At 49.1% G+C, this 21505-nt stretch overlaps 1 protein-coding gene across 4 annotated transcripts in view; it reads left to right on the forward strand.

Annotated features, from left to right (window-relative positions):
- Positions 1-21505, forward strand: part of LOC134949124 (transcription initiation factor TFIID subunit 9-like) — a 60064-nt gene that overhangs the window by 91 nt on the left and 38468 nt on the right. Inside the window, exons 1-3 of one of the 4 annotated variants that reach the window (XM_063937523.1) lie at positions 203-399; positions 2137-2218; positions 10900-11036. In XM_063937523.1, coding sequence (XP_063793593.1) covers positions 250-399; positions 2137-2218; positions 10900-11036 — 369 coding nt within the window. In that variant the 5' untranslated portion in view covers positions 203-249. Of the gene's footprint in view, positions 1-202; positions 400-546; positions 751-2136; positions 2219-10899; positions 11037-21505 lie in introns of those variants that run through there. The other 3 variants (XM_063937524.1, XM_063937525.1, XM_063937526.1) reach the window with 3 other exon arrangements.

Here is a 21505-nt window from a genome sequence, read left to right on the forward strand (position 1 = left end):
AGGGGCGTGACCACGCCCCCTTTTCTAATTTGTACCGATTTTTGTGTGTAAAATGTTGGAGGGTATGTAACTGGTGGGCTGGTGGCCCCTGGCCCACCACGTGCACACACCTCTAGTACCAGCCCCTCCCTGCCCTACACCTGGTAAATCGCTCATATTCTCTCAAGCCGTGGGCACTGGGCAGGAACTCCGCAACGCCATCCAAAAGATGGCGCTGTCGATAGGAAAAGCTGTGCTTCCTCTACAAACATGGCGGCCTTGTGCTGCCAGAACACCTCTCCCCCCGCTCCTCTACTGTGCCTCCTCCCCTCACCCCTGCATTTTGGAAGTCACTCTGATGCTAATGCTATGGAACAAGCAAAGATGGCGTCTCCTAAGAGTGCTCCGAAGGATGCTCAGGTGATCAGCGAGTCGGTGCTGGCTCTCTAGCTTTTGTAGTAGTACAAGGCCCAGCATGCCCTGCTGCTGCTTCACAGCACATATGAGCGCAGGGAGGGGATGCTGCAGACTCGGAATATTACACTTATTCTCATTGTATTCCACTGAGCAGCTCTCCAGCGGCTGCTCATCAGTCATATCATATGTCTCCCCTTCCCTGTGTACTCAGTCCCTGCTCCCGGCAGTACCGGCATTGCTGTTCTGTGTCCTGCATGGCTCTCTCCCTCCATGTGTACGTGCATGTGTCCTGCATGGCTCTCTCCCATCATGTGCAGCAACCAGAGATGCCTCATTCTGCAGCAGGTTTATGCTGTATGTGATCTAATGTAGACAATATAGACACAATGGCCAGTAAATGTTGTGATAACTTGTTATACGGTATATCCGAAGCCCAATGTTATTCAGCACTTCTGTTACTGGTATATGTACACATATCCTGCAGTTGTTATATACAATAAATTGCTGAACTTGAAACTACCTGCATGCCTGAGTAATATGGGGAACGACACCTACTAATAGGTAGAAGACATATACATTAGTGTTTGTGATGCTATTACATATGTGTTTTATTTTGTAGTGTGCATTTTAAACATGCGTCTGTGACGAGACTGCAAATTATCTTGTTTAAACCAAATGCATATGTAACTGGTTTTAATGCACTTCAATATTCGATAAGCAGCCCCCATCCCACTCTGAAATATCCTAAGACTTGACGTAAGGGCGCAGTGTTGACATGGGTTAAGGGGCTTAATGATACAACAGTTTGGTTCTATAACACATTAACTCCTTTCACACACAGGGGCCGATTACATTTTTGCCTGCCTGTCTCAGCTAATGGGCGTCTATCGGAGCTATTCAATTGTTTATCCGATAGATGGCAATTAGTAGTTAACGTGCCTGAGAGCTCTGGGTTTATTCAAGGACTTTCAACTTGACCCAGGTCTTGGCTGTGTATGAACAGACCGGAACCGGGTGGGTGTCCCATGTCCGCGACCCGGCTTAGTGTGCCATGGTTATTCCTGGGACCGACCCTGGTCGCATGCAGTGTGAATGGCATTACCCAAGTCACGATGACCTGGGTAATGCCTGAAAGGAGCAGATTAGCGGAAACCGTAGCAAATGGAGTTGACATTATCTCTAAGCGTCCACTGTAAGCCGGAAGACCCAGATCCAAGCCAGGCTTTATGTGTGAAAGGGTTATATGTAATCAGGTTGTGGACATAATTGAGCCATAGTAGAGTTGCTGTGTTACTCCCTCCGAGAGCAAGAGGAGTGAAAGGTCACAGTCTGGGGGGGGCATGACCAGTAAATGAGTTTGCCACAAGTAACCGGGAACACTAGGCATTTTGTACACATTTTCAGCAATGTCTCCGAAGTATTGTCAAAATTCCAGCATTTTCCAGACAACCAACATTGCCCATTTACCCTCACACCCCAGTAAAGTTTGTGGTTATACTTCCGAAGTTCTTGGGGTTCTCCGCAGGAGAACACCATGATTACGCATAGCTGAGAATTGGATTTTCCCTTAGGTGTCTGGGTATCTTCATTGCTGTATGACTTCATTAAATCTTGGATGTAGGTTGTTTAAACGGGTGCAAGGCTATAAAGAAATGCTGGAAAGACACAAAGGAAAAACATTGACATTGTCTTCAACAATATTAATAGTAAATATTATTTACAGTATTTTTTTGTTTATAGGTTATGGCCCAAATTCTAAAGGATATGGGGATTACAGAGTATGAACCCAGAGTAATTAACCAGATGCTGGAATTCACATACAGTAAGTAGATCAAACATTTTATAGTCTAGCGCAACTCTTTATTATTAAATTGTTATGTTAGTGCTTATAGGGGTATATTCAATTGAAGTCGGATTCATTCCGACATTCATTTGTCAGAATGGATCCAACCTGGGCTATTCAATGTCCTCTCAATTCGACTTTTAAAAAAAGTCGAATTGAGATACAGGAGCTAGACGGGAGAGGACCGTGGGCAGACTGGGGAGAGCTGCGCTACAGCAGCGGCTATATAGCCGCTGCTGTAGCGTTGCTTTCCCCAGTCTACCCGCGGCTCCCCGTCTCCGGCACTGCTCCCCCCCCCCCCCCCCGTCTCCAGCACAGCCCGCCGCGGGGTCTGGCTGCCCGCGGCTCTCCCGTCTCCGGCGCTGCTCTCCCCCCATCTCCAGCACTGCCCACCAGGGGGTCTGGCTGCCCTCGGCTCTCCCGTGTCCGGCGCAGCTCTCCCCCCGTCTCCAGCACTGCCCGCCGGGGGGGTCTGGCTGCCCGCGGCTCTCCCCGCTACACTCCCTCCCCCCCCCCCCCCCCCCCCCCTCCTCCACTAAGGTCCCTAAAAAATGGCGGACTGAGATGGTCGGAAACGGTGCCAAATCCTGTCGAATTTGGCCCCGTTTCCCTCAAAAGTACTATTCGACAAGTCGAATTCCCCGACTTGTCGAATAAAAACTGCTGGGATTCGACCTTAAAAAGTTGAAAACTGCCGTCTTTTCGACAGACGGCAGCTTTTGACCCTAATTGAATATACCCCATAGTATTTTTAGTGCTTTTGTTGCTCGGTTTAGACGCCCGGTAGCCGCAGGGATGATATTTCTTCTCACAGCCTCCTGAAGTGCAAGAAGAAATGCGCACTAAGGGAGTAATTCAGACCTGATCGCTAGGGTGCGTTTTTTTGCATCCCTGCGATCAAGTAGTCGCCGCCTACAGGTGGAGGGGGAATTCACTGTGCAGGTGTGCGATCGCATGTGCAGGAAAGCTGCACAAACAGAAGTTTGTGCAGTCTCTGCACAGCCCAAAACAAAAAATGGAACAGATGGTGGCGCGGCTGGGATTTTTAGAACTGTGGATTAGATATCAATATTTACAATAAGCAGCATAGATTGTAGATTCATAAAAGATATTTATTCCACTGGTAAAATCAAATATAAAATATAAAAAAACATGATGTACACCATATATACCTAAATCATACTTATAACTGATCCCATAATCTTAATAGGCCATCCGAAATAATCTTGGATAATATTATAACAGGAATTTCTCTGACGTCCTAGTGGATGCTGGGAACTCCGTAAGGACCATGGGGAATAGCGGCTCCGCAGGAGTCTGGGCACATCTAAAGAAAGCTTTAGGATCACCTGGTGTGCACTGGCTCCTCCCCCTATGACCCTCCTCCAAGCCTCAGTTAGATTTCTGTGCCCGACGAGAAGGGTGCACACTAGGGGCTCTCCTGAGCTCTTTGTGAAAGTTTTAGTTTAGGTTTATTATTTTCAGTGAGACCTGCTGGCAACAGGCTCACTGCATCGTGGGACTAAGGGGAGAAGAAACGGACTCACCTGCGTGCAGAGTGGATCGGGTTTCTTAGGCTACTGGACATTAGCTCCAGAGGGACGATCACAGGTACAGCCTGGATGGGTCCCGGAGCCGCGCCGCCGGCCCCCTTACAGAGCCAGAAGAGCGAAGAGGTCCGGTGAAATCGGCGGCAGAAGACGATCCTGTCTTCAGATAAGGTAGCGCACAGCACTGCAGCTGTGCGCCATTGCTCTCAGCACACTTCACACTCCGGTCACTGAGGGTGCAGGGCGCTGGGGGGGCAGCGCCCTGAGACGCAATAAATCGATAAAAACCTTATATGGCTAAAATAAATGCATCACATATAACTCCTGGGCTATATGGATGCATTTAACCCCTGCCAAAACATACAGAAAAACGGATGATAAGGACGCCGAGAAAGAGGCGGAGCCTATCTCCTCAGCACACTGGCGCCATTTTCCCTCACAGCTCAGTTGGAGGGAAGCTCCCTGGCTCTCCCCTGCAGTCACTACACTACAGAAAGGGGTTAAAAAAGAGAGGGGGGCACAAATTAGGCGCAGTATAAACAATACAGCAGCTATAAAGGGAAAAACACTTATATAAGGTTATCCCTATATATATATATATATATATATAGCGCTCTGGTGTGTGCTGGCAAACTCTCCCTCTGTCTCCCCAAAGGGCTAGTGGGTCCTGTCCTCTATCAGAGCATTCCCTGTGTGTGTGCTGTGTGTCGGTACGTTTGTGTCGACATGTATGAGGAGAAAAATGATGTGGAGACGGAGTAGAGTGTCTGTAATAGTGTTATCACCCCCTAGGGGGTCGACACCTGAGTGGATGTACTGTTGAAATTGCGTGACAGTGTCAGCTTTGTATAAAAGACAGTGGTTGACATGAGACAGCCGGCTACTCAGCTTGTGCATGTCCAGACGTCTCATACAGGGGCTCTAAAGCGCCCGTTACCTCAGATACAGACGCCGACACGGATACTGACTCCTGTGTCGACGGTGAAGAGACAACCGTGATTTCCAATAGGGCCACTCATTGCATGATTGATGCAATGGAAAATGTTTACACTTTTCTGATAATATGAATACCACCAAAAAAAGGGGTATTATGTTTGGTGAGGAAAAACTTCCTGTAGTTTTCCTAAATCTGAAAAATAAAATGAGGTGTGTGATGATGCGTGGGTTTCCCCCCGATAACAATTGATAATTCTAAAAAGTTATTGGCAGTATACCTTTTCCCGCCAGAGGTTAGGGTGCGTTGGGAAACACCCCCTACAGGGGATAAGGCGCTCACACGCTTGTAAGAACAAGGGCTCTACCCTCTCTTGAGATGGCCGCCCTTAAGGATCCTGCTGATAAAAAGCAGGAGGGTATCCTAAAATGTATTTACACACATACTAGTGTTATACTGCGACCAGCAATCGCCTCAGCCTGGATGTGCAGTGCTGGGTTGGCGTGGTCGGATTCCCTGACTGGAAATATTGATATCCTAGATAAGGACAGTATATTATTGCCTATAGAGCAATTAAAAGATGCATTTCTATATATGCATGATGCACAGCGGAATATTTGCCGACTGGCATCAAGTATAAGTGCGTTGTATTCTACCAGTAAAGTGGTCAGGGATTCCAAACGGCATTTGGAAGTATTGCCTTAAAAAAAGGGGATGTACCCTAGGTCGCCTCTCAAAATAAGACGCCGTATTATCAGGCGCAGTCCTGGTTGGCAAGCGGACAAAAGGGTTCCTCTTTTCTGCTCGTGACAGAGGGAGAGGAAAATGGCTGCAGAGATCAGCCAGTTCCCAGGAACAGAAACCCTTTTCCGCCTCTGCCAAGCCCTCAGTATGACGCTAGGGCTTTACAAGTTCAGGCACGGTGGGGGCCCGTTCTCAGTGAATTTCAGTGCGCAGTGGGCTCACTCGCAAGTAGACCCCGGGATCCTTCAGGTGTTATCTCAGGGGTACAAAATTGGAATTCGAGACGTATTCCCCTCGCCGTTTCCAAAAAGTCTGTTTTACCGACGTCTCCCGCTGACAGGGAGGCAGTTTTGGAAGCCATTCACAAGCTGTATTCCCAGCAGGTGATAATTAAGGTACCCCTCCTGCAACAGGGAACGGGGTATTATTCCACACTATTGTGGTACCGAAGCCAGACGGCTCGGTGAGACCGATTTTAAAATCTAAAATCTTTGAACACTTACATACAGAGGTTCAAATTCAAAATTGAGTCACTCAGAGCAGTGATTGCAAACCTGGAAGAAGGGGACTACATGATGTCTCGGGACATCAAGGATGCTTACCTTCATGTCAAAATTTACCCTTCTCACCAAGGGTATCTCAGGTTATGGTACAGAATTGTCACTATCAGTTCAGACGCTGCCGTAGGGAGGGTCCACGGCACCCCGGGTCTTTACTGAAGTAATGACCGAAATGATGATATTCCTTCAAAGGAAGGGAATTTTTAGTTATCCTTTACTTGGACGATTCCCTGATAAGGGTAAGATCCAGGGAACAGTTGGAGATCGGTGTAGCACTATCTCAGGTAGTGTTGCGGCAGCACGATTGGATTCTCAATATTCCAGATTCGCAGCTGGTTCCGACGACTTGTCTTCTGTTCCTAGGGATGATCCTGGACACAGTCCAGAAAGAAGGTGTTTCTCCCGGAGGAAAAAGCCAGGGAGTTATCCGAGCTAGTCAGGAACCTCCTTAAACCAAACCAAGTCTCAGTGCATCAATGCACAAGGGTTCTGGGTAAAAATGGTGGCTTCCTACGAAGCAATCCCATTCGGCAGATTCCACGCAAGACTTTCCAGTGGAACCTACTGGACAAATGGTCCGGGTCGCATCTTCAGATGCATCAGCGGATAACCCTGTCACCAGGGACAAGGGTATCCCTCCTGTGGTGGTTGCAGAGTGCTCATCTTCTAGAGGGCCGCAGATTCGGCATTCAGGACTGGATCCTGGTGACCACGGATGCCAGCCTGCGAGGCTGGGGAGCAGTCACACAGGGAAGGAATATCCAGGGCTTATGGTCAAGCCTGGAGACATCACTTCACATAAATATCCTGAAGCTAAGGGCCATTTACAATGCTCTAAGCTTAGCAAGACCTCTGCTTCAAGGTCAGCCGGTGTTGTTCCAGTCGGACAACATTACGGCAGTCACCCACGTAAACAGACAGGGTGCCACAAGAAGCAGGAGGGCAATGGCAGAAGCTGCAAGGATTCTTCGCTGGGCGAAAAACCATGTGATAGCACTGTCAGCAGTTTTCATTCCGGGAGTGGACAACTGGGAAGCAGATTTCCTCAGCACGACCTCCACCCGGGAGAGTAGGGACTTCACCCAGAAGTCTTCCACATGATTATAAACCGTTGGGAAAAACTCGACAGGTATTGCGCCAGGTCAAGGGACACTCAGGCAATAGCTGTAGATGCTCTGGTAACACCGTGGGTGTACCAATCAGTGTATGGGTTCCCTCCTCTGCCTCTCATACCCAAGGTACTGAGATTGATAAGATGGAGAGGAATAAGCACTATATTAGTGGCTCCGGATTGGCCAAGAAGGACTTGGTAACCGGAACTTCAAGAGATGTTCACGGAGGATCCGTGGCCTCTACCTCTAAGAAGGGACCTGCTTCAGCGGGGACCTTGTCTGTTCCAAGACTTGCCGCGGTTGCGTTGACGGCATGGCGGTTGAACGCCGGATCCTGAAGAAAAAAGGCATTCCGGATGAAGTCATCCCTATCCTGATCAAGGCCGGGAAGGATGTAACCGAAAAACATTATCACCGCATTTGGCGAAAATATGTTGCGTGGTGCGAGGCCAGTAAGGCTCGACGGAGGAAATTCAACTGGGTCGATTCCTACATTTCCTGCAAACAGGAGTATCTATGGGCCTGAAATTGGGGTCCATTAAGGTTCAAATTTCGGCTCTGTCGATTTTCTTCCAAAAAAGAACTAGCTTCAGTCCCTGAAGTTCAGACGTTTGTTAAAGGGGTACTGCATATACAGACTCCTTTTGTGCCTTCAGTGGCACTTTGGGATCTCAAGGTGGTTTTTGGGTTCCAAAAGTCACATTGGTTTGACCCACTTAAATCTGTGGAGTTAAAATATCTCACAGAAAAAGTGGTCATGCTGTTGGCTATGGCCTGGGCCAGGCGCGTGTCAGAATTGGTGGCTTTATCCTGTAAAAGCCCTTATCTGAGTTTCCATTCGGACAGGGCGGAATTGAGGATTCGTCCTCAGTTTCTCCCTAAGGTGGTTTCAGCGTTCACCTGAACCAAACCTATTGTGGTGCCTGCGGCTACTAGGGACTTGGGGGACTCCAAGTTGCTAGACGTTGTCAGGACCCGGAAAATATATGTTTCCAGGACGGCTGGAGTCAGGAAATCTGACTTGCTGTTTATCCTGTATGCACCCAACTAGCTGGGTGCTCCTGCTTCTAAGCAGACTATTGCTCGTTGGATTTGTAGTACAATTCAGCTTGCACATTCTGTGGCAGGCCTGCCACAGCCAAAAATCTGTAAATGCCCACTCCACAAGGAAGGTGGGCTCATCTTGGGCAGCTGCCAAGGGGTCTCGGCTTTACAACTTTGCAGAGCAGTTACTTGGTCAGGAGCAAATACGTTTGTAAAATTCTACAAATTTGATACCCTGGCTGAGGAGGACCGGGAGTTCTCTCATTGGGTGCTGCAGAGTCATCCGCACTCTCCCGCCCGTTTTGGGAGCTTTGGTATAATCCCCATGGTCCTTACGGAGTTCCCAGCATCCACTAGGACGTCAGAGAAAATAAGAATTTACTTACCGATAATTCTATTTCTCGTAGTCCGTAGTGGATGCTGGGCGCCCATCCCAAGTGCGGATTGTCTGCAATACTGGTACATAATTATTGTTACCAAAAAATTCGGGTTATTGCTGTAGTGAGCCATCTTTTCTAGAGGCTCCTCTATTATCATGCTGTTAACTGGGTTCAGATCACAAGTTGTACAGTGTGATTGGTGTGGCTGGTATGAGTCTTACCCGGGATTCAAAATCCTTCCTTATTGTGTACGCTCGTCCGGGCACAGTATCCTAACTGAGGCTTGGAGGAGGGTCATAGGGGGAGGAGCCAGTGCACACCAGGTGATCCTAAAGCTTTCTTTAGATGTGCCCAGACTCCTGCGGAGCCGCTATTCCCCATGGTCCTTACGGAGTTCCCAGCATCCACTACGGACTACGAGAAATAGAATTATCGGTAAGTAAATTCTTATTATTCCTCTCAACAAAATGATAAAAAATCCGTTTTCAACAGTCTCTAAATGAGGTGCCGGCACCCTTTATGATTTCCCAATTATTAATTTAATGTCCCGGATTTGGGAATTTATAGCAGGTAAATAGAAATATACACTTTGGGGATTTCCACTTTAAGATCCTTTATATCATGTAATAATAGGGACTGTTTCCTTTAGCCAATTCTGTGTAGTCTGGATTTCAATTCTGTGTAGTCTGGATTTCATACACCGTGTGTCTAACTCCGTGTTTAGCCTCCTCATCCACTCTGCTGGCTCTGCCAGTGTTTTACAGCATTGGTGGTGAATGGAGGTGCGGGTGTACCTGTATCTCCACGTATTTAGCCTCCTTGTCCACTCTGCTGGCTTTGCCAGTGTTTTACAGCATTGGTGGTGAATGGAGGTGCGGGTGTATTTTTCTCCCCCATGGTTCAGGTTCTCCTGCTGCAAGGAAACAGTCTGCCGTAAACAGTGCAAATCACTCTCGTATGTCCCCCTCGTATGACGCGTTTCTCCGCCTCGTCACTCGGCGGCTTCCTCAAATCTGCACAGCCCAGGACTTACTCAGCCGCTGCGCTGATTGGAGCCGGAGTTGACGTCACGATTCCTCCCACGAAACGCTGGGTCCCTCCCTTCATTTTTCCGGACACTAACTGAAAATGGTTAGTTGCCACCCACAAACGCCATCTTTTTGCGATCGCCGGTGCGATCGGATTTTTCGCACCATCCCTGCGCTGAGGACCATAGCGCCTGCGCATTGCGGTGCATGCGCAGTTCAGACCTGATCGCCTGCTGTGCGAAAACGCACAGAAGCGATCAGGTCTGAATTAGCCCCTTAGTCAGCACTTTGAGCATCCAAATGGGAGTTTGGGCACCCAAACCAGGACTTTAGATGGGTTTAGTCGTTTTACGTTTAGTCGTTTTACGTCGCTAAACACTGTCTGTTTGGGCACGGCATGAGCGATGTGTATGGGCACCCAAACACAATTGAATCGTGACAATTGTTTGGGCGTCTAAAAAATCCCATTTATTAGATGCCCAAAATAATTGCTTTCTAACTATAGAGTGGAGAATATTCATTTTTGCAAAAAGTGTCGTCCCCCGCGCGCGCAGCCTAACACTCCTCGGTTGTGCCTAAACGTAACCTTGCCCGGCAGACGGGATGCCAGCGGGCAAAATACTAATGCCGGCATTGCGATAAGGGTGAGGTAAGTATTCTACCCCACCCTCCTAACCATCGTTTATCACAGCCAACCCCCCCCCCCCTTAGTGCCTAACCTCCCCCATCCCCCTTACAACCTAGCCCACCCGGGTGGCATTTAAACCGTTTGTCGGCTGCAACGGGGGAGCGCTGGTTCAAATGCAGGGGTGTCATATCCTGTTTCTGGGCATGTCTCAGGCTGCGACTCTAATCCCGTACACAGAAAATATAGCACCAGCATCTCCGTTCCTGTGGCCATGCTGCACTATCATAGGACAACTGAGAACATAGTTGACCGATCTGCGACTGACGCTTCATGTTTGTACACAGCCGCTGGGATTATTGGTGATTCTCAATACAAATCCAGGGGTCTGCGACATTTGATTAATTACGCACATCCGCTGCGTACAGAATCCAAGCTGTGGGTGCATTACCGTACAACTCTGAATCAGGTCCACTCAGCAGGACAGGTGCACATTTTTGTACTGTAAATTTTAATTTCAAATAAACATATTTACTTTTTTTTTTTACAGCGACAACCTCTTGTCCGAGGGAAACAATGGTCGCGACAAGACATTGTAGACTTTTGTCATATTTGTCACTTCATGTTTAAATATTATTCTAACCTGTGTAAATAATACTCACCATCTTAACTTGATATTTTAGGGTATGTGACAACAATTCTGGAAGATGCAAAGATTTATTCCAGTCATGCGAAGAAGAATAATATTGATGCAGATGATGTCAGGCTGTCCATTCAGTGCAGGACAGACCAATCATTTACATCTCCTCCTCCAAGAGATGTGAGTATTGGATCTTATATATTCCAGCGTGTTTTAGAAGGGTATTATACATCACATGACTCATCCCCAGATTTCCTGCAGCACATCCAGAGCCAGATTAAGGGGGGAGGGCCCTGGGGGTATGTACCCCGGGTCCCCCTTTCTTTTAGTGTGTGTGTGTGTATGTATATATGTGTGTATGTATATGTGTGTGTGTGTGTGTGTGTGTGTGTGTGTGTGTGTGTGTGTGTATATATATATATGTATGTATGTATGTATGTATGTATGTATATATATGTATGTATGTATATATATATATATATATATATATATATATATATATATATATATATATATATATATATATATATATATATATATATATATATATATATATATATATCTCAAAAGACTAGCCTGGCACTCCTCGGAATTGATGCCTGCCCCGGTGCCCTTAGTAGAAGTAGTTATACTGGAAAAACGGCTGCGGCACTCAGGGTCTTGTGAAGAAGTCAAACTGTATTGTTACATCACAAAATAGAACACCAACGTTTCGGGGTGTCTAGCCCCGTTGTCAAGATGTGAGAGTATGTGTGTAAAGAGAAAGAAACTTACCCATATAGAGACAGCCCGCCAACCAGGAGAGGAAAGCCGCCTGCAGTCCCGGCGTGCGCACTTTGCGTCGCTGGACAATGACGAGTGAGTGCGTCAGAGAGAGTTCTGTGACGGCCCGTTGCTAAGCAACAGCCGGGACGCGGAAACCGAGAACTGTGCGGCTGTGTGAATAAAGAGGAGAACAGATAAACACCACTGGGGGTAATTCCAAGTTGATCGCAGCAGGAAATTTTTTAGCAGTTGGGCAAAACCATGTGCACTGCAGGGGGGGCAGATATAACATTTGCAGAGAGAGTTAGATTTGGGTGGGTTATTTTATTTCTGTGCAGGGTAAATACTGGCTGCTTTATGTTTACACTGCAAATTAGATTTCAGATTGAACACACCACACCCAAATCTAACTCTCTCTGCATATGTTATATCTGCCTCCCCTGCAGTGCACATGGTTTTGCCCAATTGCTAACAGAATTCCTGCTGCGATCAACTTGGAATTACCCCCACTAAGTGAACTGTCATGTTAAAGAACCCACAGAACTACTGAACAAACTGCTCTGCTGCTAAATGAGATAGAAACATTACAGATAAAGAGAGGGTAAAAAATGTGGTCACTGAATGCTGTGTCACCGTGCAGGCTGCAAACCAAGCTCGAAAAGTATTATAGATGCAGACAGGAGTAGTAAGCCTAGAAGAGAAAACCCGAACTGCATATGTATGCTAGAGCACATAATAGCAAGAAAAAATGGAAAGCAGAGAGAAACAGTATGGAAATATCTAGTACAGGATGAGGACGTACATACTAATATTCCTGAAGTACTGTATAAAGGCAAAACTAGCAACAAAAGAATGAACCATGTACGAATTGCACAGATTGTGCCAAAAGCACATGTAGCCAGGCATTTCCAAGAATCCGACATCGGCTCTCTGACCTAAAGCACATTATGTCGGGGGCTTCCCCCAGCCCTCTCCCAATGCGTGAATGGATGCCGCGTGCATGCGCACGGCATCTATACACGCCGGGAGGGCAGGGAGCGGGCGGCTGTTCTAGCAGGGCGCCGCAAAAGGGGCAGGGCAGGTTTTGCCTGCTAAAAAACGGGCAGGGCGCGGCTCCCTGCTAAAACAGCCTAGAGTGAACACTAGGCACTGTAAGGGTGCAGGGCGCAGGGGGGGCGCCCTGGGCAGCAATTATTACCTCAAAAACAGCACTGGAACTGGTCTCAGATACTGCGGAGGCAGTATAGTATAAAACCCCCGCCAGTATAAAGAAATTGAGCGGGACCGAAGCCTGCCGTCGAGGGGGCGGGGCTTGATCCTCCTGCACTAACCAGCGCCATTTTCTTCACGGCATGCTGCAGAGAAGTGCTCCCGGACTCTCCCCCGCTGAACAATAACGGGGCAAAAACGAGGGGGGGGGCACATTTATTTGGTGCAAAATGTACATATATATATAAAGCGCTATTTAGGCTAGGACCTTGGTTTCAGTATATTGTGGCGCTGGGTGTGTGCTGGCATTCTCTCTCTGTCCCTCCAAAGTGCCTTATTGTGGGTCAGTCCCCATATTTATTTATCCCAGTGTGTGTGGGGGTGTCAGCACGTGTGTGTCGATATGTCTGAAGCGGAAGGCTCGTCTTGGGAGGTAGCAGAGCAGATGGTGGTGGTGTCTCTGTCGGCACAGCCGACACCTGATTGGGTGGACATGTAGAATGTTTTGAATGCTAATGTGGCTTCATTACATAAGACATTGGACAAAGCAGAGTCCAAAGACAAGCAGGGAATTAACCCATGGCTTTTACTGTGTCCCAGAACCCTTCAGGGTCCCATAAACATCCCTTTACCCAGTTAGCAGACACTGATACCGACACGGATTCCGACTCCAGTGTCTACTAGGATGATGCAAGGTTGCACCCATGAGTCGCGAAAGTATTCAATATATTATTATTGCAATAAAATATGTTTTGCATATCACAGAGGACTCCTCTGTCCCTGACACGAGGGTCTGCATGTTTAAAGAATCATTAGCTGACCGTTTTATTTAAAAAAGCTTGGGAGACTCCTGACATTAGACTGCAGGTTCCCAAGAGAATTATTATGGCGTATCCTTTCCCCTCAAAGGACAGGTTACGGTGGGAATCCTCGCCCACGCTGGACAAGGCCTTAACGCTCTAGTCCAGAAAGGTAGCACTACCGTCCCCTGATACGGCGGCCCTATAGGATCCTGCGGATCGTAGGCAGGAATCTACCTTAAAATCAATTTATGCGACTACGGGAGCCCTGTTTAGACCTGCTGGAGCGTCGGCATGGGTAGGTAGCGCAATTACAGCTTGGGCTGATAACTTGTCATCTGACATTGACACCCTAGATAAAGATAGTATGGTGTTGACCTTAGGTCACATCAAGGACGCAGCACTATATATGAGAGAGGCTGCGAGAGATATTGGGCTTTTGGGTTCAAGAGCTAATGCCATGGCAGGTTCTGCTAGTAGGTCCCTGCGGACTCGTCAGTGGACAGGTGATGCTGACTCAGAGACATATGGAGGCTTTACCTTACAAGGGTGAAGTTTTATTCGGGGAGGGCCTCGCGGACCTGGTTTCCACAGCTACCGCGGGTAAGTCGTCTTTTTTGCCTTACGTTCCCCCACAGCAAAAGGAAACACCCCAATAACAGATGCAGTCCTTTCGGTCGCGTAAGTTCAGAAAGGGGCGTGGCTTTCTTTCCTCGCCAGAGGTAGAGGGAAAAGAACAACGTCTACGGCTAGTTCACAGGAAAAATGTCCTCCCCGGCCTCGGCTACTTCCCCGGAGAGGAAAATAGTTTTGGCTGCCATACTAAAGCTGTGTCAACAGCAAGTGATTATCATGGTTCCCCTAGTGCAACAGGGGAAAGGGTTTTATTCAACCCTATTTTTGGTCACAAAGCCGGATGGCTCGGTCAGACCAATTCTGAATCTAAAATACCTAAACCTATATTTAAAGAGGTTCAAATTCAAGATGAAATCTCTCAGGGCAGGGATATCCAGCCTGGAAAGGGGGGCATTTTATGGTGTCACTAGACATAAAGGATGCATACCTTCATGTCCCCATATATCCTCCTCATCGGGCGTACCTAAGATTCGCTGTACAGGATTGTCATTACCAGTTTCAGACGTTGCCGTTTGGGCTTTCCACGGCCCCGAGAATTTTCACCAAGGTAATGGCGGAAATGATTGTGCTCCTGATCGTCCAATTATCACATACTTGGACGATCTCCTGATAAAAGCGAGTTCAAGGGAACAGTTATTAAAAAGCGTGTCTCTCTCTCCCTGAGAGTACTACAACAGCACAGCTGGATTCTAAATCTACCAAAGTCACAGTTGGTTCCGACAACTCGGCTGTCTTTTTTTGGGCATGATTCTGGATACGGAAAAACAAAGGGGTTTTTCTCCCAGTGGAAAAAGCCCAGGAACTCCAGAACATGATCAAAGACCTGTTAAAGCCAAAAAGAGTGTCAGTTCATCAATGCACTCGAGTATTGGGAAAGATGGTGGCGGCCTACGAGGCCATTCCATTCGGCAGGTTCCATGCAAGGACTTTTCAGTGGGACCTTCTGGACAAGTGGTCAGGGTCCCATCTGCAGATACATCGGAAGATAACCCTGTCCTCCAGGGCCAGGGTCTCTCTCCTGTGGTGGCTCCAGAGTACTCCCCTTCTAGAGGGTCGCAGGTTCGGCATTCAAGATTGGGTTCTTGTGACCACGGACGCGAGCCTCCGAGGATGGGGAGCAGTCACACAGGGAAACAATTTTCAGGGAATATGGTCAAGCCAGGAGGCTTGTCTACACATCAATGTGCTGGAATTAAGGGCCATATACAACGGCCTCCGACAGGCGGAGAATCTTCTTCGCAACCTACCTGTTCTGATACAGTCAGACAACGTCACAGCCGTGGAGCATGTAAACCGCCAGAGCGGGACAAGAAGCAGAGCAGCAATGGCAGAAGCCAGCAGAATTCTTCGCTGGGCGGAGAATCATGTAAGCGCACTGTCAGCAGTGTTCATTCCGGGAGTGGACAACTGGGAAGCAGACTTCCTCAGCAGACACGATCTCCATCCAGGAGAGTGGGGACTTCATCAAGAAGTCTTCGCACAGATTGTGAGTCGGTGGGAACTGCCACAGATAGACATGATGGCGTCCCGCCTCAACAAAAAGCTACAGAGGTATTGCGCCAGGTCCAGAGACCCTCAGGCAGTAGCGGTAGACGCCCTCGTGACACCGTGGGTGTTCCGGTCCGTCTATGTATTTCCTCCTCTTCCTCTCATACCCAAGGTGTTGAGAATAGTAAGAAGAAAAGGAGTGAGAACAATCCTCGTTGTTCCAGATTGGCCACGCCGGACCTGGTATCCAGATCTGCAGGAAATGCTCACGGAAGATCCGTGGCCTCTTCCTCTAAGGCAGGACCTGTTGCAACAGGGACCCTGTCTGTTTCAAGACTTACCGCGGCTGCGTTTGACGGCATGGCAGTTGAACGCCGGATCCTAGCGGAAAAAGGTATTCCGGCTAAGGTTATCCCTACGCTGATAAAGGCTAGGAAGGAAGTAACAGCAAAACATTATCACCGTATATGGCGAAGATATGTTTCTTGGTGTGAGGCCAGGAATGCTCCTACGGAAGAACTCCATCGGGGCCGTTTCCTTCACTTCCTACAAACTGGAGTGGATTTGGGCCTTAAATTAGGCTCCATTAAGGTCCAGATTTCGGCCCTATCCGTTTTCTTTCAAAAAGAATTGGCTTCTCTCCCAGAAGTTCAGACTTTTGTTAAGGGAGTACTGCATATTCAGCCTCCGTTTGTGCCTCCGGTGGCGCCTTGGGACCTTAATGTGGTCTTGGACTTCCTAAAGTCACACTGGTTTGAACCACTGAAAACGGTGGAGTTGAAATATCTCACTTGGAAGGTGGTCATGTTATTAGCCCTAGCTTCGGCTAGGCGAGTGTCGGAATTAGCGGCTTTATCACATAAAAGCCCCTATCTGGTTTTCCATATGGATAGAGCGGAATTGCGGACACGTCCTCAGTTCCTGCCAAAAGTGGTTTCATCTTTTCATATGAACCAACCTATTGTGGTGCCTGTGGCTACACGGGACTTAGAGGATTCCGAGTCCCTTGATGTGGTCAGGGCTTTGAAGATTTATGTGGCCAGGATGGCTAGAGTCCGAAAAACAGAAGCACTGTTTGTTCTGTATGCAGCCAACAAGCTTGGCGGTCCTGCTCAAAAAGCAGACTCTTGCTCGCTGGATCTGTAACACGATTCAGCAAGCGCATTCTACGGCTGGTTTGCCGTTACCAAAATCGGTCAAGGCCCATTCCACTAGGAAAGTGGGCTCTTCTTGGGCGGCTGCCTGAGGGGTCTCGGCACTACAGCTGTGTCGAGCTGCTACTTGGTCGGGTACAAACACCTTTGCAAAATTCTGTAAGTTTGATACCCTGGCTGAGGAGGACCTCATGTTTGCTCAATCGGTGCTGCAGTCATCCACACTCTCCCGCCCGTTTGGGAGCTTTGGTATAATCCCCATGGTCCTTACGGAGTCCCCAGCATCCTCTAGGATGTTAGAGAAAATAAGATTTTACTTACCGGTAAATCTATTTCTCGTAGTCCGTAGAGGATGCTGGGTGCCTGTCCCAAGTGCGGACTTCTTCTGCAATACTTGTATATAGTTATTCAGTGATCGCGCTGAGCCGAAAAAAAAGTGGGTCCCAGGGACCCCTCACCTTTAAAAATTGGGGTCCTAACTGTCCTTTTGTGGGTCCCATCGGAATGAAGGTTCTTATTAATCTTATTAATGATTCAAATATAAAAACACAACAACAAAACAAAAACTTAGGCGTCTGGCTTTGTGGGGAAGGGGCTTGGCCACATAATAGTGCCAATTTACATTACACCACACAGTAGTGCCGCTTATACACATTGCACCAGGTAGAACCTCCTATACACACACTGCGCCAGGCAGAGCACATTATACACATTGCACCAGGTAGAGCACATTATACACATTGCACCAAGCAGAACCACCTACACACATTGTGCCAGGCAGAGCACGTTATACACATTGTGCCAGGCAGAGCACGTTATACACATTGTGCCAGGCAGAGCACGTTATACACATTGTGCCAGGCAGAGCACGTTATACACATTGTGCCAGGCAGAGCACGTTATACACATTGTGCCAGGCAGAGCACGTTATACACATTGTGCCAGGCAGAGCACGTTATACACATTGTGCCAGGCAGAGCACGTTATACACATTGTGCCAGGCAGAGCACGTTATACACATTGTGCCAGGCAGAGCACGTTATACACATTGTGCCAGGCAGAGCACGTTATACACATTGCGCCAGGCAGAGCACGTTATACACATTGCGCCAGGCAGAGCACGTTATACACATTGCGCCAGGTAGAGCACATTATACACATTGCACCAAGCAGAACCACCAATACACTTTGCGCCAGGCAAAGCACATAATACACTTTGCGCCAGGTATAACCAGCTATACACATTGCGCCTGGCAGAGCACGTTATATACATTGCGCCTGGCAGAGCACGTTATATACATTGCGCCAGGCAGAGCACGTGTTATACATTGCGCCAGGTAGAACCACCTATACACACACTGAGCCAGGCAGAGCACGTTATACACTTTAAATGGGGAGAAGATGCGGGCAGCGCGATTGAATGGGGAGAAGCTACCAGTGGTGATTTGATGGCAAGAGAGGCATTGAAACAGTATTATTAGCAGAGACGCACTGGTCACTTAGAGACCTCTCCGCTTGTAGTGCGTAAAACGTGCTATAGCGCATATTTTGCAATCAGTGGGTGTAGTGGGAAGAGAGTGAGGTGGGTGTAGGGGGAAGAGAGAAACTGACTGAGAGGGGGGAGACTGACAGTGTGGTGACAGAGAAGAGAGACGGACAGAGAGAGGGGGCGGGACAGAGAGAGAGAGAGGTGGGGAGACAGAGGGAACGAGACGGACAGAGAGAGAGAGAGAGAGGGAACGAGACGGACAGAGAGAGACAGGGAAGGAGACGGACAGAGGGAACCAGACAGACAGAGAGAGGGAATGAGAGAGGGAACGAGGAGACGGACAGAGAGAGAGAGTGAATGAGGAGACGGACAGAGAGAGAGAGAGAGAGAGAGAGGGAACGAGGAGACGGACAGAGAGAGAGAGAGGGAACGAGGAGACGGACAGAGAGAGAGAGAGAGGGAACGAGGAGACGGACAGAGAGAGAGAGAGAGGGAACGAGGAGACGGACAGAGAGAGAGAGAGAGAGAGAACGAGGAGACGGACAGAGAGAGAGAGAGAGAGAACGAGGAGACGGACAGAGAGAGAGAGAGAGAGAGAACGAGGAGACGGACAGAGAGAGAGAGAACGAGGAGACGGAGAGAGAGAGAGAGAGAGAGAACGAGGAGACGGAGAGAGAGAGAGAGGGAACGAGGAAACGGAGAGAGAGAGAGAGAGGGAACGAGGAAACGGACAGAGAGAGAGAGAGAGGGAACGAGGAGACGGACAGAGAGAGGGAACGAGGAGACGGACAGAGAGAGAGAGAGAGGGAACGAGGAGACGGACAGACAGAGAGAGAGAGAGAGAGAGGGAACGAGGAGACGGACAGAGAGAGAGAGAGAGGGAACGAGGGGACGGACAGAGAGAGAGAGAGGGAACGAGGAGACGGACAGAGAGAGAGAGGGAACGAGGAGACGGACAGAGAGAGAGGGAACGAGGAGACGGACAGAGAGAGAGAGAGAGAGGGAACGAGGAGACGGACAGAGAGAGAGAGGGAGCGAGGAGACGGACAGAGAGAGAGAGAGGGAACGAGGAGACGGACAGAGAGAGAGAGAGGGAACGAGGAGACGGACAGAGAGAGAGAGGGAACGAGGAGACGAGCAGAGAGAGAACGAGACGGACAGAGAGAGAACGAGACGGACAGAGAGAGAACGAGACGGACAGAGAGAGAACGAGACGGACAGAGAGAAAGGGGGGAGATCGAGAGAGGGGATAGATGGAGGCAGAGGAAAGGGAGTGATTGAGAGAGGGGATTCTACTACTGTCACATTGCTTGAAGTCAGTGGTGTATATAATCTGGGGCTGTTAATGTACATGGACATGGCTGCCAGTGCCTCTGCACATTCCTCCGACGGACTTTTGGCGCTGGGGACGGTCAGGACAGGGGCATACCTCCCAACTGTCCCGATTTTCGCGAGATGGTCCCGCTGTCCCACCTGTGGGCAGCAGTGTCCCACGGTGGGGGGGGGGGAGGGACAGTTGGGAGGCTCTTGCACTCACAGCAGAGCAGAGTGAATAGACGCTGTGCGCATGTGCACACAGCGTCTATTCATGGAGACAGAGGTACTGGGGGCATGCCAGCAGCTCACTGAGCGCTGGCCATGCCCCCATGGGCCATAGTAACCAGAACGGGGCCGTGGCTCGCGATCGCGGAATTGCCGTGAGGCCACGCCCCTTTGTGCAAAGCCACGCCTATTTTATGTAGACACGCCCCCTTTTCGGCGCTGGGCGCCGAAGTCCCTCTTGGCAATCCTTGAAAGTTGGGAGGTATGCAGGGGTGTAATAGAAGTAGGCAAGGGCTGAGAGAGCGGCCCCTGTCCTCCCCTTCCAGCCCGGTGTCCGTGTCAGCACAATAGAGGGGGAGTTTAGATTAGTAAAATAAGTACATTAAGACACAGGCAGCATTTGAGTGGGAGGAGGAGAGCGGACCTTTTACTGGTCGGGAGACAGGACACGAGTGACTGGCTGTGCAGTGGCCGTCTTAACACACGGGCTCTGGGGCACTGGTGGTGGGCGGGCGAACAGGCGCAGCGCTGGTCGCGGCATTTAATGAGTCAGTGAGACTCATTGTAATGCCGTCCCTGAACCAGCCCCCACCGCGGGAACAGACAGCCCCCCTCTCCCCACGCCACTTGTAACCGCTTAAAGCTAATCTCTACCATGAGATCGCGGAGCACCCGACCCCTCTCTCCCTGGCCACGGACCACTGGCAGCACTCAGAAGCCAAACCCCCTCCCCAGCCGACTGTTACTCACTGTCACAGAGGATCGCTGCCACGGAGCTGCTCTATCATGTCCTGACTGGCGGTAAGGCTCCACCTCCTGTTTTTAAAGCCTGCCGCCGGCGCCGTGCAGTCACGCCAATCAATCTGCCAGGCTAGGGATTGGCTGCAGCGGAGCGCGTCCCAGAGGACTCGCGCATGTTGGAAAAGTGAGTCCCTGAACATCAATACCGGGTAAAAAACGCGCTATAGCGCGTTTTTGCGAACACTTATTGCTTCAATAAGGGTTACGTTATTGCTGCATCGGGCGTGAACTGATGCTATGTTATTGTCATACTGTTTACTGGATTGTTATCACAAGTTATACGGTGTGATTGGTGTGGCTGGTATGAATCTTGCCCTTGGATTAACAAAAATCCTTTCCTCGTACTGTCCATCTCCTCTGGGCACAGTTCTCTAACTGAGGTCTGGAGGAGGGGCATAGAGGGAGGAGCCAGTGCACACCTATTCTAAAGTCTTAGAGTGCCCATGTCTCCTGCGGAGCCCGTCTCTCCCCATGGTCCTTACGGAGTCCCCAGCATCCTCTACGGGCTACGAGAAATAGATTTACCGGTAAGTAAAATCTTATTTTCTGCAGTCAGGTGTGGATATGGGCCTGAAGTTAGGCTCCATTAAGGTGCAGATTTCGGCCTTATCTATATTCTTTCAGAAGGAATTGGCTTCTCTCCCAGAAGTCCAGACTTTTGTAAAGGGAGTGTTGCACATCCATCCTCCTTTTGTGACTACGGCGGCACCGTGGGACCTTAACGGGGTGTTACAGTTCCTTAAATCACACTGATTTGAACCTCTT

Source organism: Pseudophryne corroboree, chromosome 8 (assembly GCF_028390025.1).
Source record: "Pseudophryne corroboree isolate aPseCor3 chromosome 8, aPseCor3.hap2, whole genome shotgun sequence".
NCBI classification, from domain to species: domain Eukaryota; kingdom Metazoa; phylum Chordata; class Amphibia; order Anura; family Myobatrachidae; genus Pseudophryne; species Pseudophryne corroboree.